The sequence below is a fragment of the Merops nubicus genome, unplaced genomic scaffold, assembly GCF_000691845.1.
Source record: "Merops nubicus isolate BGI_N331 unplaced genomic scaffold, ASM69184v1 scaffold24518, whole genome shotgun sequence".
Classification (NCBI taxonomy): Eukaryota; Metazoa; Chordata; class Aves; order Coraciiformes; family Meropidae; genus Merops; species Merops nubicus.
Genome location: NW_008626718.1, coordinates 257 through 19134, shown reverse-complemented (window position 1 = coordinate 19134; position 18878 = coordinate 257). Strand labels below are relative to the sequence as shown.

The 18878-nt window shown below is 43.2% G+C and overlaps 1 protein-coding gene across 1 annotated transcript; it reads left to right on the top strand.

Moving 5' to 3' along the window:
• Nucleotides 1-575: 575 nt before the first annotated feature.
• On the top strand, nucleotides 576-17828 carry DHTKD1 (dehydrogenase E1 and transketolase domain containing 1; the record flags this gene model as incomplete). The annotated part of the gene is made up of 16 exons (XM_008946105.1): nucleotides 576-731; nucleotides 1496-1707; nucleotides 2843-3037; nucleotides 3332-3601; nucleotides 6599-6770; nucleotides 8340-8538; nucleotides 9409-9721; nucleotides 10792-10876; nucleotides 11517-11656; nucleotides 12040-12190; nucleotides 13398-13504; nucleotides 14547-14711; nucleotides 15067-15149; nucleotides 16239-16408; nucleotides 16811-16896; nucleotides 17378-17828. Coding segments are annotated over 16 exons (2606 nt in total), but the record flags the coding sequence as incomplete, so codon positions are not given.
• Between the last annotated feature and the right edge of the window lie 1050 nt (nucleotides 17829-18878).

Genomic DNA, 18878 nt, shown 5'->3' with positions numbered 1-18878 from the left:
CCAGTGACAGGACAAGGGGCAGCAAACAAACTGGAACCCAAGAAGTTCCATCTAAATGTGAGGAAAAACTACTTTCCTGTGAGGATTCCAGATCCCTGGACCAGGCTACCCAGGGAGGTTGTGGAGTCTCCTTCTCGAGAGACTTTCAAATCCATCTTCTGTCATTCCAGCAAGGAACAGGGAAGCACAAGTGGTGTGATTTGAGTTGGCTGAGGAATTAACATTTTTGCATTCTGTCACTGTGACATTCTCAAGTTGGATATACCCGTTGTTTTAATGAGATTTAAAGCAAAATGAAACAGTTTTGAATTTATTTATAGGAGCCTAACTTTGAGGGGAGCCATGGGAGAAATCTGGAGTGTACTTGCTTGAGAATTTGACTCGTGAGAAGATTTAGGAGTTGGGTGATGGGAGATGGTGTGGGGTGATAGGGTGAAAACAACTGCTTGGAAAATTTACCTTTGCAGACAGCCTTGATGATTATCAATAGACAGAATATTCCTTTGTTGATGCTGTAGATGGATTAAATATGAGCACAGATGCAGTAATCTGTTCTGCTTTCTTTTCACTTTTAGTTGACCATGCTCTTGCTCGTTTAGTAACTGCATATGCTGAACATGGCCACAAAGCAGCCAAGATAAACCCACTGTTTGCTGGCCAAGCTGTTATGACCATGGTACCCGAAATCCAGGAGTTGACAGAAGTTCTTCAAGGGCCTCTCATTACTACAGGTAAGTCTTCAGCCTAATCACAGCAAGTTGTCTTCATGAGTGCTTTATTGAGAGGCTGTGTCTGCTGTGTAAGAGCCAAATATTGAGTGGCAGTTCAATCAGTAATGAACTGTTGGATGGAAAATTAAGTTCGGCCTACTTCTGTGTTTGTGGCAGAAATCACCTTGTAGTGAGTGGCTACCTTCCAGCATCTTTGGAAATCATGACATTTTTCTCTTGTTCTTAAAACTACTGGGCTTATGCATTAATTTATTGTGTTGCTGTAGCATTCCTTGATTTACTGTAATACTTAACTTAGTGAAGCTGCCAGAGCACTGGGCTAGAAGTCAGGACTTGTCTTTTCTTGAATCTCTTAGGCTCTAGCTGTGGCCTTAAACCAAGGAGCGTCTCTCGCTGTGCTTTCTTTTCTCTGCCTGCAAAACAGATCTTATCTGCTTGTGATGCAGCTGGGATTGGAGCTCATCTCTCTGAGCCACAACATAGCAAGTGCTAGCCTGAGTCACAAAGACAGTGACTTTGTGTAATTCATGGTAAACTCTTTCAGAAAGGTATTCTGAGTGCCTTACAGAGAAGTGTGAGACTCTCACATCAGTAAGACTGAAGTGTGCTTATAAAAAACATTCTTGAGTTTTGTCTTTAAATGAAGGAAAAGCAGACAAAAGATGAATTTGTGCTCTTAAAATGTGGTTGCGAGACAACAGTTTAGATCTTAATGCTTCCCCCTTCAACCCAAAAGTGGCTGATAACATTTAATTTCCCACCAGGTCTTCTGAACATGGGAAAAGAAGAGGCTTCCCTAGAGGATGTGTTGGCTTACCTTGACCACATATACTGTGGGCATATTTCCATAGAAACAAGCCAGCTTCCAACTTTGGAGGAGAGAGAATGGTTTGCTAAAAGGTTTGAAGAGCTAAAACAAGAAGCATTTACACCTGAAGAGAAGAAGCACTTGTGCAAACTGATGTTGGAGTCACAGGTACCTTGTTCACTGTTGTTGGACTGTGATACAGTTGTAGAGTCTGTCATAAACCCTTTGCTGCTCCAGACATCATCCATGCAGGAAAAGGAAAAATCGCTATCCTGAGAGGCCTTGACAGTGTGCAAGAGAAAGAAGTACAAGGTTTTGCTTGAAAAAGTGAATACACAAATGCAGGAATCTCATTGCAGTGAGAAGTGGAAGGAGTGTTAAATGCAACGTTTATCAATGACTAAACAGAAGCATAAACCACATTTCTGTTTTTCTTGCCTGTTTGGCAGTTGGAGGCATTTAACAGTGACACAGGAGGTTGAAAGCTGGACCCTGCTGGACCTTATTTTGATTTCAGTATGACCAGAACTATACTTAGAGTGTAGAATTTAACCCTGACAGGCAAAACTGCTCCTATGTGTGATCGGTTTTGTACAGTTTATTCTTTAGAACTAAATGTTGCTAACTCGAAGGTGTTCAGCAGTTGGCTCAGATCTTTGGCTGTGCTTCTCAGCCTTTCCTTCTCAGTTACAGGCTTTGTTTATTTTCAGTCTTCAGTTGCAAAACACTACAGATACTTCCAGGGCTTCCAAAACATTGTCACTTGTGAAAGCTGTCTAGGAGTAGGTGAATGAAGTGGGAGGAGTGAGAGGAAAATGAAGTAAATGCAGATTGATTTAGTTTTCTTCTCTCAAGCATTCTTCTACCTAGGTACTTAGGACTGTGTCAAGTAGTAATCAAAATGAAACTATGTGCTTCTCTAGCACTTAGCGTCTCAGGACAGTTAAGGTTTGTAATGTAAAAGAGCACCATTCCTTAATTTCCAACTAAAATAGATAAACTATCAAGGAATTTGTAAATTGCTCTTGGTGTTACATTTCTTCATACATCTCTGTCCACGTTAGAGAGCATTTGGCCTTCAGTCCAACATTTTCCTGCTTCAGAGGAGATAAGAGCTGATTTTGTGTAATCATCATAGTTTCTGGACTTAGACTGTGTGGGTAGAGAATGAGCTGAGACTTTCAATGGGGGTGCTTAGGTTTGTATGCCTTAAAGGTACAAACATAAATTAAGATTTCAATTTTATAAGCAGAAGACTGCTGCTTAAAATAGCCTAATACTGAAATGCTCCTGTTTTTAATAGGAGTTTGATCACTTCTTAGCCACAAAGTTTGCCACAGTGAAGCGGTATGGTGGTGAAGGAGCAGAGAGCATGATGGGTTTCTTCCATGAGTTGTTCAAGATGTGTGCATACAGTGGTGTGACAGACATCATTCTTGGAATGCCTCATCGTGGAAGACTTAATCTGCTCACGGGTTTACTTCAGCTTCCACCTGAGGTAAGAGGTTTTTCATCTCTGTGCTGGGTTTATCTGCAGTAAAATAAAACCCTAGAAGTCTGTCATGTTGCAAATGCTGGAGCAATAAAAACCTTACTTCTGTGAGAGAGTTTTCCCCTCCTTTCAGTATTAGCAGGAGACTGTTGAAAGAACTCTGATGAAGCATTTTATGTGCTGTTATCAGAAACATCCTTGCAGTTTCAGGAGTAGGAGACAGTACAGTTCTGTAAATATTTTTCTTTCAATGTGTCAATGATTCAGAAAGGGGTTTTAACCTAATCTGTTTCCATGCAGCTCATGTTCCGTAAGATGCGTGGTTTGAGTGAGTTTCCAGAGAATTCAGCAGCCATTGGGGATGTTCTCTCCCACCTGACATCTTCTGTAGATCTCGACTTCGGTTCCCACAGGCCCGTGCATGTCACCTTGCTGCCTAACCCCTCACACTTAGAAGCAGTCAATCCAGTGGCCGTGGGCAAGACACGAGGGAGGCAACAGACTCTGCTGGATGGAGATTATTCCCCAGAGAGCTCCGCACAGCCTGGGGACAAAGTTATTTGCCTGCAGGTATTCTGCTCACAATTTGTTACTGATCGTTGTAAGACTTCCTGGCCTAGCATGTGAACAGAAGTGGTGTATATAGAAATATCAGACAAAACTGAACTAATGTACAATATCAAGAACTGAAATCCTCTTTATGGAGAAAGAGAAGGGCAAGGAAGATTTCCAGGTGACGTGTGATGGAATTGGCATTTAGACAATTCCAATTCCAAGATTTCTAATTAACCCATTCTGATACCTTCCTGTATTTCAATAATACTCTGCATTGAGAGCCATGTGAGCCTTTCCTCACAGACCTCTCTTACATTTAAACCACCACTGTCAGCCTTCTTGCACATTAAATGGGTTTGGAGAAGAGCTGTCAGCAAGGTTGTAAAATATAAAGGATTTAGAATTTTGTCATCGTGGTGCTGTTGAAGAGTCTGCTGGAATTTTTTGACTCCTTGAACTGTCATTTATAGCTGTGGAGGTTCCTTGATAGATTTTTGGTTTTTGCATCGTATTCAAGTTGGCAATACAAGTGAATCAGTCTTGTAAACATTTTTAAAGCCAGGAGTAAAGACGAGTTGGGGCAGAGCTGTTCTTCTGTGAAGTACAATAAACAGGAAGGAAGTTATAAGTGGCAGTGAAAATGTATTTCAGTTAAATGTCTTGCCTCCCTCTGGAAGGCTGTGGATACTGAGAAAAAGAATAAAGGAGAATATGAAATATTGAGAAAACTGGAAGCAAGTTTGGGTTCTTATTTTCCTATTTAGAAAAAAGGCTTTGGGGCATGCAAGTGTAGGAATTTGTTGTCCAATGCATCTTCTCATCTTTCAGTGCAGTTATGTCAGTTTGATATTACTGCTTCTGGAGTCTGTCTCATAATGTTAGATCTTCAACGGGTAGTAATGAAACTACTAAGACTATTTAAACAAAGATTCATCAACATAAATGGACCCTTCCTATGCAAGAAAAAATTAACTTTTTGGGGTTTGAGAAGAGAAGAATGTTTAACTCTGAGCTAGCCACCTCTGTGTCAGTAAACTGACTCAAAGTATTGCCAAAAGAAAGAAAATGCTTCATGTAATGTGAATGTCACTACTCTTGGTTGTGTCCTTAAGAGGTCTGTGAGTTAGATTAAAAAAAGGTGAATTTTTATAGCTGTGACTGTAAACTGCTCTCATTCAGCTAATTGAGAAGAAAGAGGCCAGAGCAGATGCCTCCTCTTTCAGAATCCTGTTTTGGACATTTCTGCTTGGACTTTGTTTTCATAGTGATTTCTCTCAAGAAATGTAAGTGTAGAAACTCTGAATTGAGGTTTCCGCTGACATTTGTTCTATTCTTCCACTGGCCTGAGTGACAGAGCTTGAGTGGAAAAAGAGTAAAGATCAGCTGAGGTGTCAGTGTCATTTGTCCAAGGTCTGAAGATCTTTTCTGGAACTTAAATGTGCTTGGAATATACAAAAACTATAAAACACTTCTTGGTTAACTACTGTGGACCCTTCTGCAATGCTTGACTGTCCATCTCTGCTGGAGAGTGGCTTGTTTGTACCTTCTCATTTACCTTAACTCCACTTCCTGGACATCAGGCAACTGCTGGTGTTTATGATTTAAACTAAAATCTGAGAATAAGGTCTTCCTGAATTAAATTTCACATTTGATGTTCTGCTGTCAGGGTCTCCATTTGATGAATTAAACTTCATGGTCACCTTGCTTTTATATTCTTTGCTAATTCTGCCCAGAAAAAACATGTGCTAGCAAAAACTGTTTCCAGTTTTGTGCAGGAATGAGTGAAATCCTACCTCCACCACAGGAATTGAATCCTCTGGGGTATGAGATGCATAGAAAGAGTCTTGTGTAGTTGGATGGTAACACTGTAGGCTTTAATGCTTTGGGTTGTACTGAAGACACAGAATCACAGAAACACCATAAAGTTCTTTCAGATGTTCTAGGGTCTTCACTCAGATGGTGTCACCAAGATATATAGTCTTCTTAGGCAGCAGAAGAAACCAGAAGGCAAAGGTGAAAACCTGACGCTTCAGGAACAAGTGTAGCATGGTGAGGGATAGAGTGGGGATGCTGTGTTGTCTCCCTTGCAGTAGTTAACTTTGTTCTTCTGTAATGCCTTTAGAACTGTGTAAAACCTGGTGCTGCCACTTCACTGGCTGATTGCACTTCTACTCTCTTCCAGGTGTCCTTGCACCTCCAAAAGTCTCCTAAGGCTTGCAGCCATTACCCCATAACTAGGAAGCATACCTGGCAAAGGGTTTCAGTCAGGAGCTACATCAGTCTGCAGAGGGTTGGATCTGTATCCTGAGGAATCTCTGATCATACTCATCAATGGAGAACAATCTCTAGCTTCTAGACATTGACATGCTAGATGAAACTCATCCTAGTATCTCTAGCCTTTTTGGAAACCTAGGTTGGATATTGCAGGAGTTTCCCCTTCCCTTCCAATCTTCTTTTTTATTTGTGACATTTATTTGGAGTTTTGAAATGTAGCTGAGAACTTAGGTTTTACTTCCTTCTGAAAGCTTTTATTTGCTATTAAGCACTTCCATTCAGTTCTTTTCCACCTTTTTTTCCTGTTGTGTCTATTCTTGTCTCTGGTAAAGTGGGAGTAGGTGTAAGTCCCACTTCACCAGCATGCAGAGAATGCTGTGGTGGTTTCCTTTTGCTCAGTGGACAGTGACTTGCTGCTGACAGGTGCAGCTTTGCTGTTCCTGTGACACTTGCAGTCACCCCACACTGGTGGGTTGATGGGTCAGTTCCAGGTAGAGGTTACATCAGGCAGTCATGTACAGGTGTTGGCTGCTCTGGCCATGTATTAGTGATAAGACTATATAAACTCTCAAATCATGAAAACAGTGGTCTGAAAGGGGTTGAGAAATGGATCTGGCTGAAACAATATCTGTTCTACCGCCTTGGTTTAAAAGGTCTCCCTTAATGACTTATGGGGCTGATTTTGCTGTTCCTCTAGTGTTTTCTAATGAGACTTTTCCATCTTCTTCCCTAATACAGGTTCATGGCGATGCTGCTTTCTCTGGGCAAGGGATTGTTCCTGAAACACTGACCCTCTCTAATCTACCACATTTCAGAGTTGGAGGGAGCATCCACTTGATTGTTAATAACCAGCTGGGCTACACCACTCCTCCAGAGCGAGGAAGATCATCTCTGTACTGCAGTGATATTGGTATGTACAGTTGGATGAGAAGAAAGTTGTCTGTTTTGTCAGAAAGGATTTATTTTTTTTTTTTAACTTCATTGTATTTGTTAAGCTATGGGCCTTTTATAACAAGTGCCTACCAACGAGGGAGTTAGAGTGTTTTACCTCCATTTTCATGCTAGAGTAGAAATTAAAATTATTATTGATTATTATCTCCTACTACCAAAAATTCAGATGCTAAAAATGTGCCCTCCCCCATCTGCTTTATGGCAAAGACTAAATACCTGGGGAAAATCTTGTCACATTTTTACAGGATGTTATAAAATATTTGCAAGATTACTATGAAGTCTTTTAGAACTCATTCAATCTCTGCCATGTCAGTGACAGCTTTTAAAAATGTATTGTGATGGAGTGTATAACGTATTTTAAATGTGTCTGGTTAGATTTAATCAAAATCATCCCACTGTGTTTCCTGAGCAAGATTTATAAGTCAGATACTCCTTCATTTTTCTGTTTTGTTGTTGAAAGATGAGGCTCATGACATTTCTCAAATTAAACTAGAAGGCTTTTATTTTCAACTGATCTTTCTTAATGACAAACGGGTGTATTATAACCAGAAAAATCAGAGACATAGTAGTTAAGTCCCGTGTGTATGTCTCCTATACTTAAAAATATACTAATATATGTTTTTAGGACTTAACATCAAGTGTTTGTGTTTATCTTATGGCTTCATCAAACTAAACAAGTAGATTTATTAAATCTGATAAGGTAGATAGTATATGTTGCTATATTAGTAATTTTTCCCTGGGCTGGTTTTGTGTTGTGGATTGTTGTTTTTTTTTTATGTGTGTGTGTTTTGTTTGTTTTATCTTCCATCCTTAGTTTTCCTTTCTTCTTACCTAGTTAGTGAGGAGGGTGGGTTATTACCCATTTGAGCTTCAGGATTTTGCTAGGGAGGGAAACTTGATCTGGGTCGGGAGTGGCTCAAGTATCTAAATTTCCCAGAATTTGGGCAGATAAAGCATAGGAGGAGCACTCAGTTGCTGGGAAGATTTGCAGACAAATTGTCATGCAGGAGAGAGCAAGTGTTAAGACATTTGAATTCTGCAGTGGTTTCTCTAGTGGAGAGACCTTTCTGCCTGGAGGAGGAGTGGGTAGGATGACGACTAACAAAGGAGAAGGTTGTTTCTGGCCTGTATGAATTCACTGCAGTGATAGCTTAGGATAAGAAGGAATCAAATCTCAGTTGTTGTTTGAAAGAGAAGCCATCAAATAAATCTCTCCCGTTCCCCACAGATTGCCAGGTAGATGAATAAAATGCAGGAAGTGTGCACAGAATGTCCTCTGGGAATTCAGTGCTGGTAAAGAAGTTGTGCTCAACCTGTGACAAACAACAGGTTGGGCAAATTGCACTTTCTCTTGGGGAAGACTCCTGCTCCTTACCCCAGCTCTCATCACACAGAGCATCCTCTGTAGGTTTGCTTTTGTCAGGGTACTTCACACGAGCTCTCTGTCGTTTTCAGCAGAGCAGGTGTGTGCTGCTTTCTTTGGAAGGGGCAGGGTGTGATTGCTGCCGTGTGTTGGGTCCCCGGGCAGGTAAAAGCGTTGGGTGTGCGGTTATCCACGTGAACGGGGATGACCCTGAGGAGGTGGTGCGTGCCGCGCGTCTGGCTGTGGAGTACCAGCGCCACTTCCGCAGGGACGTCATCGTGGACCTGCTGTGCTACAGGCAGTGGGGTCACAATGAGCTCGATGAGCCCTTCTTCACCAACCCCAGCATGTACAAAATCATCAGGTAAGGGTAACACCACCTGGGGGGGGAACCCAAAATGGGCTTGTGTCTACACCAACTCAGTATTGCCTGCTGCTGTCGTAGAAGTCTCTGCATATTGAAGATCCTTTGCTGTGCCAGCAAATCTTTATGTAAGTGCAGCTACACTGTTAGCAGGCCTTGACTAAGGTGTGAGTCTGATGATGAGATATTAATGAAGGTAGCCACTAGTGTTATTCCTTGAATATGCGGCTTGCACTTAGCCCTTGGATTTCAAACTCACAATCACTAGTAATCAGAAGGCAAAGTTGTCTTCTGTGTGCCAGAGGGAAGCATAGATAATGTGGGAGAACGGCCAGGAAGCCATGAGAGCGTTTGTCTCTCTTTGCCTGGTCCTGCTGGTTCCAATGGGGACTCAACTTTTTGACCATTTAAATGTATTCAGATTCCATCCCCACCCCCAAAGAAAAAATACACATAAAAATTCACTGGCCCATGAATTCTGCTACTTTAGGTGAAGCATTTAGGAAATGGATGGCTTGGTTTGTGGCTAATACTGAAACCCTCCTGGCAGCTTACCTGAAGAAAATACACACGACAGCAAAGAGTCAGTCTAACTGCAAGGGGGTTTTTAATTGCTTTTACCTGTAACTGGCAACTATAGGCACTTTTTTTTTTTAAAAAAAAAAAGAGGGCTGTAAAGCACATGTCTGAGAGAATTACTATCTTTCTGGAAGTGCCAGGAAAGCAAACGTGATGTAAATGAGTGCAATGCACCAGGGTGTTGTTTTAGTTTCCTGTGGTACCTGACAGCAGTAAGGTGGTATTGCCATGCCCTGCAGTGATGTGGTTTTCAGGCTCAGTGTCTGCTGGGTTTGATTCCCTCCCTGACAGGTCCCGTAAGAGTATCCCAGACACATATGCAGAACATCTAATAGCGGCCGGGCTCATGACTGAGGCTGAAGTATCTGAGATAAAGACAACATACTATTCTAAACTGAATGATCATCTTGCCAACGTGACTGTGTATAGTCCACCCCCGACCAACCTGCAGGGTCACTGGAAAGGCTTCGTTGAGCCTTCTGCCAGAATCACCACTTGGGACACAGGTATGCCTGTGCCACTTCTGCAGTTCATTGGAGTTAAGTCTGTGGAGGTGCCTGAAGAGCTCCAGATGCACAGCCATCTTCTGAAGACCTACGCACAGGTCAGTAGAGCTTAAGGGTGCTGCTAGTTGCTCAGAGATATGACCTGTTACAGGAATAACTAAACACACCAAGGCTGCCAGTTGGAGAACAGTGTAGCATTCTAGAGGAAACACAGCTTGCTCCTTTTAGAGGCTGAGCTTGTGCCATTTTTCCTCCAGTTTTGAAGGACATATCTTCTCCCCCAGATCTGACCATATACTTCATTTTGTTATGTCAACAATATTTTGTTGCAATGAGAAAAAAGTTTGTAGAGAATACAGTCTATTATTCTTACATATAGCATAAACTATTATGATAAATTACTCTCATTTAACTACTTTATGATTATAGTGAGTACTTTGTGAGAGAATGAATTAGGAACTTGGTGACAGCATACACGGGTCCTAAAGCCACTAGTGAGTGTTCATGCTTTATATATAAACATGAGCGTGCACATGTGGCCATGTTTGGCAGTCAGGTTTTGATAGCTCATAAGTCTGTGTGCAGTAATTGGATTGGTTTGGATTTGTCAACATTTCCTTTTGATGAATGATGACTGTGTGCAGATGTCTGGTTGGCAGCCGTAGAGAGGCCATGAGCTGAATATTTCAGAAGACTGATATTCTTGTCTTCCCAGCCCAAGGCAAGAACACCACAGCTGGGTATGATCATTTGTCTGCAGTTCTGCAGGCCAGAACAGGGGGGAATTCTGGAGACTGAAATAATTATGCTTGATATCTTTCCCCACTGTTAACCAGACAAACCAAAAGTCTGTCAAGAGTACGATCTGTGCTGTGCTCAGATTTTTAGTATTTTCAGACTAGGATCTGTCAGTCCACAATCTGTTGACTGGTGAGTGAACACATGGGTCATCCATGGTTCTATGGTCCTCAGGGCAACCTCCTTCAGGATATGATGAAATAAGACTGTTTGTATTCCAAACCAACCTGAGCTGGCTACAGGAATGTAGCATTTCTCTCTGTAGTGTTTTGTTTATTTATCTAGCTTCCAATGTTGATTTGTGCCACCAAAAGAGCTACAGATGGAAAAAGGCAAAACAGTAACTTTCCCTTGTTGTCCACTTGTTTAGTCAAGGGTTCAAAAAATGGAGGAAGGAAAAAAGCTGGACTGGGCAACAGCTGAAGCTTTAGCCTTTGGTTCCCTTCTGAGCCAAGGTAAGAGGCAACTCGGCATCAGGCAGTAACATTTTTGCTTTGATGTCATTAAGGTATAACATGACACTTCTTAGTTTTTTCTAAGTCTAAAGATGGATAGAGGGAATGAATTTGAGAATTTGCATTTGCATTGTACTAGGAGAAGGTAAATATGAACCCTGTATGTCATTACTACTTGCAGATGGAGTACTAAATGTCTTCAAAGGGTTGTTGCTCCCTCTCACTCCCCAAAAACATTCAAAACCAGCTAAGCACGTGAGCAATATGAGCAATGCAGCTGACATCAGAGGGGCCTCCCAAATACTTCTAGAGTGTAGCTTTGTGCTACTGTTTCTTTTCCTTCCTCTCTAGCCTGAATTCATCTCTCCATTCACCTGTGATGGAGAATGCACACTTTTTGCAGCAGGCATCAGTAAATTTGCTGCACAGAGGAGAAAAGAGAAATGTCTGAGCATCTCTGCTTGTGAGTTGGAGCTGCTGGTGGTTAAGAGTTCCAGCTCAGATTTGATGTTGCTGGTGGGGGGAAATCCAAGAAGAGACATAACAAGGGATATAATATTTTAGAAGTGGGGAGTTGTTGTCCAGCATGTTTTATTTTTGCGTGACTTGCTAATCCACTGTTTTTTTGTTGCTTGGCAAGGGTTTAATATCAGACTAAGTGGACAAGATGTTGGCAGAGGAACCTTTAGCCAGCGACACGCGATGCTGGTTTGCCAAGAGACAGATGATACCTACATTCCTCTGAATCACATGTCCCCAGACCAGAAAGGTTTCTTAGAGGTAGGTTCTGTGGTCCGCAAGACAACCTTCTTCACGTTGTGCCCAAACAGAATGCCTATTTTAAAGCTGCTGAGACACATGAGCCTGTATGTTCTGACAAGAATACAGATACAGAGACACAAAAACTGTCCGGGCACCTCCGTTCCTTGTGGTTACCCTTGTTACAAATTTAACAAGGGGTTTTGCTTTTCCTTGAGAGATCAGCTATTATTCTTACCCCCTCACTGTCTTCAGTCCAAAGCAAAAATGAGATGACTGTTGATTGCCTTTAGGAGTGCATGTCCTCAGTGTGTGCCTAGCACTGGTGTGCCTGGTTCCAGAGGGTTGTAACCCTGGGTTGTCTTCTTCCTCACCCACCCCTCCCAACACTTTCCTTTTGTTAGGTGAGTAACAGTCCCTTGTCTGAAGAAGCTGTGCTTGGTTTTGAATATGGAATGAGTATTGAGAGCCCTAAGTTACTGCCAATTTGGGAAGCTCAGTTTGGAGACTTCTTTAATGGAGCCCAGATAATATTTGACACTTTCATCTCTGGAGGTGAGTGTACAAGGAGATAATATATTTAAAAATTAATAATTTCAACAAAGGACATTTTTAGAAAATCCTTAATCTTTAAAGGGCAACATGTTGAGAAAAGCATTTTGTTTTCTCAAGAAGTCTTGTGAGCTTGCCTGTGTGGTTCTGACTTCTGTACAGCTTTTCTCTGAAGATGATCTACCTAAAATGAAGGACACCCCACCCTTGGCAGAAGACAGTCATTCCAGAAAGACTGTTGATTATATTAATGGCCTTTCTTCCCCATCTCATTTATTTTACTGTGTGTATATATAGTTGATAGCTTTTGGGCCTGTACCTTTCCTTCGTGAGGCATCTGAAAAATTCCTGGAGCAATACAGAAGGGAGATAGGGATTACTTCAGACAAAGAAAGCTACAACAGTGCCTCACAACCAGCCTCTAAGTTTGACTCTAGCATGTTTTCTGTGTGCTCAGAAATTGCAAAAACACCTCTCTGAGCTGGAACATGCTGAGAAAATGTGAAGATGGATTTCTAGAGTGGGATTCCTTGTATGTAAGCATCCAGGATTTTGGCATCTAGCCTCAGTTAGGCCTCTGCATTCCCTCTGTAATCATGGATGGAAATTCAGAGGCCCTTTTATGCCACCTATCCTTGACAGCTGTTTGAGGCTGGGATGAATTACCTTCTGGGCTTGACTATAATCCCTTAAATAGCTCAGTAGGTTTGATGGAGCCCAGGGGAACTAGCCTGTGGCTAGTACTGCGTTAGCTAGGACTGGCTTACAGGACGCTCCCTGGGTCACACCTGCAGAGGACCAAAGGACAAGGTATGCAGAAAATATGCAATGAATCATGGTTAGGGCTTTTCTCTCTGAAGAGAGTTACCACTGAGGACCCCTGTTAATCGAGGGGACAGTTCAATTAAGAGGATTCTTGCATACTCTGGTGATGTCTTAGGGTAAGTTTTAAAAGCTTCACTGCTTCACGTGGAGGCTTATGTCTTGTGGAAGCCCAAAGTTATAATTTCAGAAGCTTCAGGTCATCCTGTGTGTGCTGTTTCACTGTCGTCAGTCTCGCAGGTAAATGCCAGCAGCACGTCTCAGAGTTGTATTTAATTGTGTGTAAGTTAGCTGTTCTTTTTTCCTTAGTAGCTCATGCAAAATAACACGTTTTGGGGCTTTACATTCTGTGGAAATCATTCTTTCCTTCCTCATTGTGTGTTTTCAGGTGAGGCCAAGTGGCTTCTGCAGAGTGGGATAGTTATTCTGCTTCCCCATGGCTACGATGGTGCAGGCCCTGAGCACTCCTCCTGCCGGATGGAGCGGTTCTTACAGGTACCCCCGTGGTGCAGCCTCTCAGATTCACGTCCCCCAGCACGGCATTGGCTGTTCATGCTCTGGGAGGCTGGCTGCAAAATGCCCCATTCGTGGTGTACCTGCTAGTGACATCAGAAGCTGGAGACATACCAGGGTCATCCCATCGTGATGAGATAGGAAAGGGGTGGGCTGAAGGTGGAGGAAGAAAGGGGACTGTGAAGAGAAGGTGTAGGTCTAGAAGTGGAGAGGAAGCAGTTTTGGTGCAAGACTCTTAACTGAACATTGTAATAAATGCTTCCTGTTCCTGGTGCACCTCTGTTGCCTGCCCAGGTGGGTGTGTGGGAACATGAAATTTTGTACTGTGAGGTCTGCACAGTGCTTGCACAGGCCCTGTGCCCTCTGCAGCAGCCCTAGCAGGACATGCTTCAGTACTGCCTGCTGGTTGCTCTCTGGCCACTGCTCCTCAGTGAAGTCACTGACCCACAGAATGAGTCCAGTAGTGAGATGGAATTGCTTATTTGCAAATAGCAGACTTCTAATGTGCACTTCTACAGAAAACATTTTGGGGATTGGCATCGGAAAGGGGCAGCCACCCTCTTGTGCAAACCACTGCAGATCTGTCCTCTAGACACAGAGCATACAAACAGCACACTGTAAATCTGTGGCACATTTGAAAAAAACAAAGAGTAAAGCTGCTGTTGTGAGTGCAGTAAGTAAATGAAAACCTTTTCATCTGAGTCATGGCTTCAGGAGGGGCTTGCAGCATGTTTGGAGGGATGCTGTCACTCTGATGAAGGAAGTTGTGGCCTGTCCCCTGCTAGAAGATCTGCCATGCCCTGTTGGCCTGTTACAGTGTGCTGGGAGGGGGGTCAGATACAGTCTTACCAGTTAAGTGCAAACTCTGTTTCTTCTCTGAAGTTGTTCTTCCCTTACAATCTGTGTCTGTCTGGCTCTTGTATTCTTACACTAGCCAGCATGCTTTATGTGCCTGGATTCTCTCTTGCATATTTGGCTCACCGCTGGCTTCTTGACAAGGATTTTCTGTGATCCCCTGGTGCAGATGTGTGACAGCTCAGAAGAGGGAGTCGATGGGGACCAGGTCAACATGTCCGTTGTGCATCCCACCACCCCAGCACAGTATTTCCATTTACTCCGGCGGCAGATGGTCCGAAACTTCAGGAAGCCTCTCATTGTTGCTTCTCCCAAAGTGTTACTCAGGCTCCCTGTAAGCTGAAAAACTTTTTTTTTTCCTGTTTTTCCTCTTCTGTGTTCTCTTCCCCTTCCCCTTTGTTCTTCCTCTGCCCTCCTCTCTGTTTTGGGGTCAAATCAATGGGCTTTGCCTGTTTGGGCCAGGATAGGTTGAGGACTAAAGCTGGGTGGAGATAAGCTAGACATAGGATTGATCCTAGGTCTGGTAGTGTTCTTGAGAATCTTACCATCCAGCCTTTTATCTGTGGGAGTGGGAGGGAGGAGGAAGGTGGTGTCTTCTGTACTTACCAAAACTCTCAGTATCCTCTCCCCAACTCTGGCCTGGGGTAAAAGGCAGCAAGATGTGGTAACTTCCAGCTCTCCCCATTCAGGCTGCTGTGTCGAGTTTTGAAGAAATGGCTCCAAGAACAACATTCAAACCTGTCATTGGTGACTCCTCTGTAAATCCTAAAAGGTAGTTCTGCTTTCTTAGAGAAGCTCAAAGGAAATCCTGTCCCTTTCTCCTACCTAACAGCTCAAGTTTGAGGTGATATGAATGAGAAGACTTTCAAATTTGGGGGAATACGAAAGAGAGGACGTAGGGAGGAAAATGTTTATGGTGGTTGTCTTAAGAGTTTTACTTTTTTCTTTTCCTCTGCTTATTTATTGGTAATTACAGTATCTGTGTGCCTGGTAGTAAAGTGTTCAGGCTTTCAGCCATTGACTCACAGGGAGGTTGTGACCACAGTTACTGATCTGACGGGCACTATTCTGCACCGTGCCTGTGAGTCACTGGGAGCAGCTGTTACCTGAAGAGATGCTGAGTTTTTGTTCTGATGTTGGAATACCTGAGCTGATGGAAGTGATGAAGTGAAGTTAGAGCAAAATTAAGTTGTGTGTGCATATCTCCTCCCATTCAGTCACACTGGACAGTTCTGGCCTTCATTTTTTTTCCTCCTAAGTTTCTTGTCTCATCCTTGTCCCAGTGGTACCCGAGTCTGACAGCATCCCGGATGTTTCCATCCTCACCCACAATCAAAAGCCTGGAAGTATTTTAGCATCTTGTGGTTTTTAAGTGGGATGGAGAGGCACAAAGGGTGAGGTTTGTCCAGTAAAGTTAGGCAGGCAAACCCTCTTCAATTACTGTGAGGCTTTGCCTATCTCCATCAGACTGGGAGAGAATTGTCCTCTGGAGGGACTTCTCTCCCTCTCTGGCTCATTCTCTACGGAGAGCACACAGATGACTAGCCTTGACTAGGTGTTTAATTTTTAGTTAGTTAAAGCTAGGAGGGATGAATCCCATTGTAGAGTAGCTTTCCCAGGATTACTGAAGAAATCAGACCTCTGTGCTCTGGCACACTGTGCCCAAAGGTTAGTTTGCCAGCTGTTAGTGGAGTGGGAGGGAAGGGAAGGCAAAGAAGAGAGAAGATGGCCTAGGGTAGCAGTTTAGCTTCATAAAGTTGTCTTTAAAGTTTGGATGATTGTTTTTGTTGAACGTGTGAAACTGTTCTGCAGAGAGTTTCTGTAAAACACTAAACCTGGAGACTTTCTTATTTTTCTTCAGTGTCACCCAGGTGGTGCTCTGTTCTGGTAAACATTACTATGCTTTGGTAAAGCAAAGAGAGACCCTAGGAGAGAAGCAGCACAACACAGCTATTCTGAGACTTGAAGAACTGTGTCCTTTCCCCCTGGAAGCTCTACAGCAAGAGCTGAGCAAATACACCCATGCAAAAGGTCAGCCAGATTTTTACCTCTGTGTTTCTAGGCTCTTTGAAATACTGAATGAAATCTGTTGCCTAAAAATTAGAGTGAACCATTTGGGGCATTTTTTGTATTGGTCTTTTCAGTCCAGTCCCTTAAGCAGCTTTTGAAAACGGGAGTAGGAAAGCAGAATATACCCAGCATATACCCTAATGGTGGATATACTTCTAGTTTGACTTCAGCAAGCTGGGACCTGCAAAGGGATTTCAGTCTGGCAAGCCTTCATCTCAAAGACAGTGCCAAGACAAAAAAATCTGGAGGTTGCCATAGAAGAAAAAACTGTTTTTCTTGAAAAGATAAAAATTAAAAACTTAAAGATAAATTGCTGAAAAGATAAATATGTGCATTTGCAATGTACCCTTATCCTTCCTTTAGCCTTCATCTGGAGTCAGGAAGAACCACAGAACATGGGTCCATGGTCCTTTGTGTCACCACGGTTTGAAAAGCAGCTGGGGATTAAGGTAAGGTGGCCCCAAGGTGTTTTAGTCTTTAAAATAAAGTCTGAAGTTCTCCTTGAATGCAAAATTCTCTGGTGCTTATATTAAAAAAAAAAAAAAAAAAAAAAAAAAGCTAATCTTGATGCCTCAACAAAATGTGTGCTCCAGTTTAAGCTACTTATGCTCTTTAGAGCACTATTCAGTGGTGATGAGCAGGGCTGGAGCTTTCTTTTACCTGGTGTTTACCCAGAGTAGACAGGATGGTGGAAGGTCCCACATAGGAAACAACTTGCTTGAGGTGAGTAGGAGAATCCAGATCTGCCATTTGCTCTGGCAGATCATGTGCTGTAATGTCCTTGGAGCCATGCTCTAGGTAACTGCCTGCACCACTTCCAGCTGGCAGTGCCCAGTGGCTAACAGCAGGTATCCCCGTGGCATCAGAGGGCTGGGGACGTGATCCTCTGCTTGTGCTTCATTGCTCATTTCCTCCCAACTCACATTTCAGCTCCGTCTTGTGAGTCGACCTCCTTTACCAGCCCCAGCAGTTGGCATTGGAACCCTGCACCACCAGCAGCAGGAAGATGTTCTTACCAACACATTTATCTAAGGCTTCAATGGGCAGACTGCTCCTGCTCTGTCGTGTTTGGTGCCTCCTCCTGTGAAGAAGAAGAAAACCCAGACCCTTAAGACTCTTAGTTTTCCAAAATGGAAAAAAAGAATGGAACAAGGTCTGTAATGATGAATCCATTTTTTCATGTAAGGGATGCCTGAAGATGGGAGGTGATGTCTGTTACTTTAGACACTTTTTGTTCTCTTGTAGCATTTTCTACAAAACATCTTTTTGAAGTTGAAAAACCAAAAAGCCAGTCCAGGGGGCAGATGGGTGAGGTGGCTATGAAATACCTTGTATCAGTTGCTCATCTGCACTTAACAGTTCCCTGGAAGGGGGCACGTGTGAAAACTGTTTCAATGGAAATGTTCCTGCTGTGTGGCTGAATAAATGCTTCTCCCAGCCCCACCCCTGGGAGTGACCCATTTCTGCAGCAGAGTGTTGTGGGTTTTCTCACTTCGTTTCCTGTAGGCCAAGAAATAAATCCATTGCAGCCGTTGGTGCCCTTCTCAATGCATGAGGTGTTCAAGCAGGATTCCCTGGGGGGGGGGAACCTTGCAGGATGGCTCCTGAAGGCTGCAGGCACCACTGTTTAGGGATCGTGCCATGTTTTAGAAGCATACTTTGTGGAGGCCAACCCTCCCACCTGGGAAATTCCTCTTCAGTGGCCTTCTCATTTTTTAATTTTTTTTTTTCCTTAACCCCAAGACTGCACTACTAAATTGGTTTAGTCTTCTGCATGGACAAGGAGTGTGTAACTTGTTACTGGTAAAACCAAAGAGAAGTGCATATAGGAAACAATCTCTCTTGCAGTCCCAGGCTGCTGTGCTGTTTCACCCTTTCTGATGAATGCAGCCTGGTTTTGAGGGCTTACTTCTGCTCAGTTTCATCCTTCAGCGGTCCCTAGTTCCCACCCAAAATCTCACTTGTGGTGGAATAAGGCTGAAGTTTTGGCCAAGTAAGAGCAACAAGAGTCCAAAATTGTGGCAATCTAAACAGTAAAGTCCAAGCAGACAAGTGGCAAACTGTCTGAGGGACAAGGTGCTGGAAAGCATAACAGCAAGGCCTCTTTCAAACACATCAGAAGCTAGAAAGGCAGGAGGAGGGAGAATTAGTAGAAGCACGTGTCCCTCAGCACCACATCGACATCTCTTTTAAATTCCTCTAGGGATGGGGCCTCAACCACTTCCCTGGGCAGCCTGGTCCAGTGCTTGACAACCTTTCAGGTGAAAAATTTTTTTTTAATATCCAACCTATTCTAAACCTTCCCTGGTGCAATATGAGGCCGTTTTCTCTTGTCCTGTTACTTGGGAAAGGAGACTGATGCCCACCCGGCTCCAGCTTCCTTTGAAGTAGTGGTAGAGAGTGAGGTCTCCCCTGAGCCTCCTTTTCTCCA